The sequence below is a fragment of the Orycteropus afer genome, unplaced genomic scaffold, assembly GCF_000298275.1.
Source record: "Orycteropus afer afer isolate SDZICR_OR568_19922 unplaced genomic scaffold, OryAfe1.0 scaffold00168, whole genome shotgun sequence".
NCBI lineage: Eukaryota > Metazoa > Chordata > Mammalia > Tubulidentata > Orycteropodidae > Orycteropus > Orycteropus afer.
The window spans coordinates 4495121-4502180 of NW_006921755.1; the positions used below are offsets into that span (position 1 = coordinate 4495121).

A 7060-nucleotide genomic window follows, 5' to 3' on the forward strand; every position below is an offset into this window, starting at 1 on the left:
CATCTAATGATAGAATATATGAAAAAGAGAGGAAACTGAAGTTCAGAAGTTCAGAAATTAAATGCCAAAGTCTGCTGCAGTTTACTAGGAGATGAGGAAAAAAAAAAGAAACTATCAGATTTTAATTAAATGAATGACTGAATGAATGGTGCCCCAATAAATTAGGCTTTACAGCATTCTATTAGTGTTATGGTAACTAAAAATAAATCCAGTTACGAGTCCATAAATAACAATTAAAAGATCCTCCGTTCTTTTATCATACAATGAAGGAAGTCGTCAGTACTTTCTATATGACATCCACACTCAAACAAATTGTTCATTCAAGTCAATTTAAAAAAGCAACTTCCTATTACAGGTAGTCTCCAGCTTACAATGCAATTCCATTCCCACAACTCTCTTAAGTTGTTTCTAACATAAGTCAAATACTTCTTTTTTTATGTTTTGTTTTCCATTATTATTGCCTTTTGTTATTTAATATTATAAATCTGTTCCTTGGACATCTGCAAGTGAACATATGAGAATGATAACATCAGCAAATTATGTGCTATACATACTACTAATGATAAAAAATACAAAAAAAAAAAAAAACCCCCAGATCTTTGTTAAGTGTTGTTTATTGTAACAAATATCTTGTAGCTAGGGATTAAACAGTTAAACCAAAGTGACCAATTGTTTGATCCTCTGTTCTATTTTAGAGGTGGCCTGACATTTCAAACAATGTGATCATATTAGCTCTTAAATTAGGAAATTATTTCCTACTGGACTGAGATGTCTTTGGCTTCTCTTAACAACAAATGTATCAATATCTCAACAAAGGTGGGAAAAGCATTATGCCAATGGAATAATACCAATGTTTAAAAGCCAGCCCAAAGTCTTTAGCTGTCGTGTACAAGAATAGGGAAAATGCCCTTTCTGAATTTAGTTAAAAGCAACCAACTTCAACTCTAAAATAGCCAAGCGCTGTGAACTTGAGAACGTCACTTGATGACTGTGAGTTCCATTTCCTCATTGTCAAGTGGGCTAGGTGGAGAATATATGTACAATCCCTCCCTAGTCAATGATTCAATGGAGATTAAAAAAATGCATTTTTTACTTCTTAACGTTACAAGTAAGCTATCAATATTAGTTATCTCGTTTTCACTTAGAGACATTCATAGCAGATGGCTGGTATTTTTTTAAACCCTTGATTTCCCAGTTTTCCTTCCTAGTTAATGATCCTCTAATATAGAAGGTTTCAGCATTTTACCTTAATTGCTCATGTAAAACACTTCTTAATTGCAAGAGGTAATGACTTAAAACTGTAGAAATTGTCAGATGTAAAGCAAAAAATGCCTGGGAATCCAGAGATGATGGATAGGATATATTTCAGTAGCGGCATTTCTCAAACCTAAATCATATTTTTCTTGGTACTTGATTAAGTCATATGTATCAATTTGAAAATAGTCAGGCACTTTTGCAAACTAACTTTATTTCATGATAGTCTCCATTCATTCATTCCTTTCATTCAGTGATTATCGATTGCCAATTATATGCTGAAAACTAATCCTTGTATGTAGAAATGTTTGTTTCCTTTGATTACCAAAAGTCTGCCATTGTTATCTTTATAATTTCCTAGAATCTGAACAGGTTTAGACTCTTTTCTCAAAATATTCACATCTTATACTGTCTGTGATTTTTATAGTGATTGATTTCAAAATAGGTGACCAATACAGCAATTAATATGGTTGCATTCTGCATAGGAACTTCTCTCATAAGCCATATCCTACAAAAATTAATTTCATTGTAATAGATAATATTTATGTCACGCACACCAAGCTAAGCACTTTATGTAAGGCAGTGTCTGTGCTTCCTGCACAACCTTTAGAGGTAAGTATGTTATTACAGTAAAATCTGTGAAAGGCAGAAATTCATCAGGAAGGAAAACTCCAATATTTTCCACCAATAGAAAGCTATAGAAAAGTGGTAAGGCTGCATGCACCCTGTCAAAGGTGGAAAACTTCCAAGACCCAGAAAAACAAGGCAGTCATGTCAAGTTCTGTCATAAGTTTCACTGTATTAGCTTCATTTCATATGAAGAAAGTGAAGCTTGAAAGGTTAAGCCACTTCCCTAAGTTTTTTTATGTTTTTTCACAGCCAGTCGAGTAGAGGTAGAGTAGAGACAAAGATGAAAACTCAGATCTGGAGGATTTTCTCTGTACACCCTGTCAGTTTTCCAAATACCAGAATGGGTTTTGTTAAGACTACTTCAAAATATTCTTTCTTCTGAGCACTGAAAATGGGTACACCATAAGAATAGATAGTTTAAGTTCATTGCTCACTTACCCCATGCTCTGTACTCTATGTTGTTGTTGTTAGTGCCGTCGAGTCAGACCTGACTCACAGCAACCCCTCCTTGGGTTTCTGAGGTGGTTTCACTATGGAAGTAGATTGCCCAATCTTCCTTCCAAGGAGTGGCTGGTGGGTTTGAACTACCAGCCTTCTGGTTGGCAGTCAAATGCCTTAGGCACTGCACCACCAGAGCTCTTACAGAGCAAGGATGGCATCTTATTTATCCTGGACTCCCTAGTACCTAGCATGTTGCCTGTCACAGAGTAGATGCTCAAGAAATATTTGTTAAATAGATGCTGAGGCTTTGTAGAGTTCCAGAAAGCAAATTCACTACATGAAAGTCAAATGTGTACATTTAAAGCATTGACCCTGCAAATCAAAATCAGTCTTCAAGGAAGGGCAGATTTTCTAACTGAATGCCATGATTACGGAAGAAACCACAGACTGGCCACATGTCTCAGCATGACTCCCAGAGATGAAACTCTGCCTAACAACAGAGGCATTTTGTCTTTGTTTACAGACACTGGAATGTCTTTGGCAGGAGTTTAATGATTCCACTTCAGCAGCATTTTGACAAGCAAGTTTAGCTATAGATGAGACCAACAATGACAAGTCAACAGTGAAAAGTTCACACACAAGTCAAGACCAAACATTTCATTTGAATATTTTACTTGGCAGTAAACAGGGGATTCTCTGAACAGTTATTTAGAATTTGACCTTATAGTAGAGAAGAAAGAGCATGGCTTCCCTCAACACCTCCTGCTCAGCAGATATCGGAGGCAAAAGAGTTAAAACATTGTTGCATTTTGTGTTTTGTTTTATTTTTTTTTTCCTGGAGATGACTTTATCCTTTTTAACTTTTAAGGTCTTTGAGCTTCATCATCCAGTATTTAAAGCATAGAGGTAAATCAGAAAAAGGGACTGGATTAAAAGTTGGCAGAAATAAGTGTTTGTTCTGTCTCCCCAACTATCTAATTGAGTGACTTTGGGCAGGTCAGTGCACCTTCAGTTCTCTCACTTATAATGTGCAGGGGTCAGACTGTTTCCTTTACTACAACACAGTGCTGTCAAGGCAGGGCAGGTCTGTATGCTGTACATATTTTCAGTTTCGGTTGTAAGCATACAATACTATTTTTGATTAACTGAATGTGTGAAGTGGATTGGGCAGTGGGATAACTTGTTTCTCATTGGAGGCACCAGTGTCATTTTGAGTGGAACAAATTTTTGTTCTGTAGAACATGAACTTCTCTGGGCCCCTAGACACCGAAGGCCAGCAGTAACCCCGTGTCATTATAACAGCAAAAACACATGCCCCACACTTCCAAACACACCCATAAGGGATGCTCCTACTTAGGGTCCCTTCCCTTCTTAAGAGTCACCAGTAATATTCTTTGAATTAAAAGTGATGTTTTTCAAATGCCGTTTACCTAGTGTCTCCTTTTTACCTCAGGCATATGCTATGATGTTGTCGTTGTCCGAGAAGGAGTCCCTCCATTCTACATCCCACAGTTCTTCCAACGTGTGGCACAGTATGGCAAGGGCTGCAGCAGAATCCAGTGCCATCCAGTCTATAAGCCACGTATGACATTACCAAGGTTGACCAGAGTGGGACCAAGTCCAAGAGTAGCATGGCTCTTTCACATAGGACTATTTAAAAGACTGCTGAGCAGAATGCCTTATAAACCTAAAGGGTCACTCATTTAAAGTCTGGTGACCTTAAACTGAATGATTTAAAAAAAAAAAAAAAAGAAAGAAAAAAGAAACTATTTATTCTCGATATTTTGTTTTGCACAGCAAAGGCAGCTGCTGACTTTTGGAGGATCAATGCGATTCAGAGTGATTCAATGAAAATGAAAAACTTGATGGGCAGAAGGCATCTTCCAGTTCACCCTGCCTGAGGGTGTGGGTGGGAGAGAGGGGCAGTTGAGATGTCAGCATTGATACGGATGAACACTCCATAGAAACTGAATCCTTTTTTGTACAAGATCACATGACACATGATTGGGAACAGTTGCTTTTAATTACAGATTTAATTTTTTCTTTGTTAAAGTTTTAAATAATTTAACCCTTTGCAGATGGAAGTAGTTGGATGAAATGCACACTTGATTGTTCTAGAAGCTGGTAACAGGGAGTTCTTGTTCCCCCTTAACCTTTGCCTTCTTAAGTACGTCGTTGAAAAATAGGGAAAAAGGGTATGTGTATATTGTAAACTATGGATGTTCAATGCTCAAAGAGGTTAAGTCAGTGAAGTAACCTGTTCATCACCAGTACCACTGTACCACTAATAAAATGTTTGCCAAATCCTTGTAATAACATCTTAATTTTAGACAATCATGTCACTGTTTTTTAATGTTTAATTTTTTATGTTGTGTGTATCATGTATTTATTTGTTGGCAAACTATTGTTTGTTGATTAAAATAGCACTGTTCCAGTCAGCCACTACTTTATGATGTCTGAGGCACACCCCTTTCTGAATTTCAAGGACCAAGGTGACTTGACCTGTGTATGGGAGTGCCAAATGGTGTTTGGCTTTTCTTAACATTCCTTTTCTTTTTGTTGTTTTGTTTTCCTTCTTAATGAACTAAATAATGAATAGATGCAACTTAGTTTTTGTAATACTGAAATTGATTCAGTTGTATAAATGATTATAATTTCTTCATGAAAGCATGATTCTTCTGATTAAAAACTGTACCCCCTATTTTATGCTGGTTGTCTGCAAGCTTGTGTGATGTTACGTTCATGTTAATCCTGTTTGTAAGATGAAGTGTTCCAGACCTTATGTTAAAAGAGAGAAGTAAATAACAGACTGTATTCAGTTATTTTGACCTTTATTGAGGAACCAGATTTGTTTTCTTTTTGTTTATAATCTCATTTTGAAATAATCAGCAAATTGAGGTACTTTCTTCAAATGCTTTGTACAATATAAACTGTTATGCCTTTCAGTGCATTACTATGGGAGGAGCAACTAAAAAAATAAAGACTTACAAAAATGATTTCTTTTCCCACTGGGTGATATTTTCCCATCATGCAATTTTGTTTCCCTTTGGGATCAAATGATATAACGATATGATGTCTGTGACCTTGATGCCCTAACAGATACATGGAACATAGAGCATAATTTGTATTGTTTTCAGATGACATACATGATTGTTTTTGACTAATAGTGAGTTAGAGCATCTCCTGCTCATTTTTCTGAACTTTCTCCATTTTGGGGTAAAGTCAGGGCTAACGTACACCACTAAACAGTGCTTCCATCGTTCCAAGTTCGCAGCACCCATTGCAGTGAGGACAGAGAGGAACAAACATACCATTATGTGTGTGTGTGTGTGTGTGTGTTATTGTGGAAAGTGTATATATCTGAAAACATTTGCCAATTCCACATTTTTTGCATGTACATTTCAGTGATATTAATCATTTAATCGTAATGAATAACCATCACCACTGTGCACTTCCAAATTTTTCTATCACCATTAACAGAAGTTCAGGGCCTCCTATACAACGAGTCCTCTTTCCCCCTCCCTCCCACCTCTGGTAACCGCTAATAAACTTTAGTCTCCATATATTTGCCTATTGGAGATAGTTCATATAAGTCAAATCATACCAACATACGGTATTGCTGCTGAATTTTACATTATTTATGCTAAAAATTGCTCAGTTTGTAATTTTTGTTATAATTACACCTTAATCATTAACTGATTCACAAGAGGAAAAATAAAATACCATAACCTTCTGTTTCCCTTTTAACTTTTTGTCCACGTACAAAAATTTCTGTTTTCCTATTTCTAACAGTATAGATATGGTTTTGAGGTTTCTTTATTTGTGGTAAAAATATCATCACATATTGCTACAAATTCTTGAAAATAATCATTTGGCAATTGCCCAGTATTCCATCAAGTTTGATCTACAATAATTTCCACAACCATTTCAATTTTATTGAAAATATAAGCTGCATTTTACTTTTCCAAACCCACCAGCCACTCGGAAGGAAGGTTGGGCAATCCTACTTCCGTAGTGATACTGCCTCGGAAACCCAAGGAGGGGTCGCTATGAGTCGGGGCCGACTCGACGGCACATAACAACAACAACAACAACAGTGTAAGCAGTGTTATTTTAGTTTTCATGCATATAACTGTCTCTCTGTGTTCAGGTATCTACATGCAGGGTTAGAATGTGAGGAGTGCATTTGCATATGATCAATTCTCTGCTGGGTAAGCAATTACGAATTTGTTTTGTTTTGTTTTGTTTCTTTAATTCACTGCCAAATTGATTTGGAACAGGGTTATTCCAATTTTGGCAGACTGGTGAGGTTTTAACAAGGCCTAAAGAATAAATAAGTATGACACATTGAAACAGATTCAGACTAACTCCTTCCTTTATTTATTTACTCGTTCTTAGCCACAATGCCAGATACGTAGAGAATTTCCTCACATCATTTCCAAATGTAACCAATATAGGAAGAAATATAGGGTATAAATATTGATTTAAAAAAAAAAAACTGTACATAGGAAGAAGTATTCAGGAAATAGGTTTAAGTTATAAATCTGGTAAATGAAGAATGAGAATAGGACTTTGGTATTTGGAACATAAGAATTACTAACACATTCAAGGAGGTGGAAATCTGGAATTTGTTGCACATTTTACTTTAATTTTAAGACTTTACCTCCAAATTTGGAAGCAATTCTTATACTCAAAATGCTACTGAATTTTTGTTAGAGTTTGATCATGAATGACA

The 7060-nt window shown here is 36.0% G+C and overlaps 1 protein-coding gene across 1 annotated transcript in view; it reads left to right on the forward strand.

The window, feature by feature from the left end:
• Window positions 1-3913, forward strand: part of MECOM (MDS1 and EVI1 complex locus) — a 380507-nt gene extending 376594 nt beyond the window's left edge. Inside the window, exon 16 of the mRNA XM_007946650.1 lies at window positions 3779-3913. Within this exon, the coding sequence (XP_007944841.1) occupies window positions 3779-3913 (135 nt within the window). The remainder of the gene's footprint in view (window positions 1-3778) is intronic.
• The last annotated feature ends 3147 nt before the right edge of the window (window positions 3914-7060 follow it).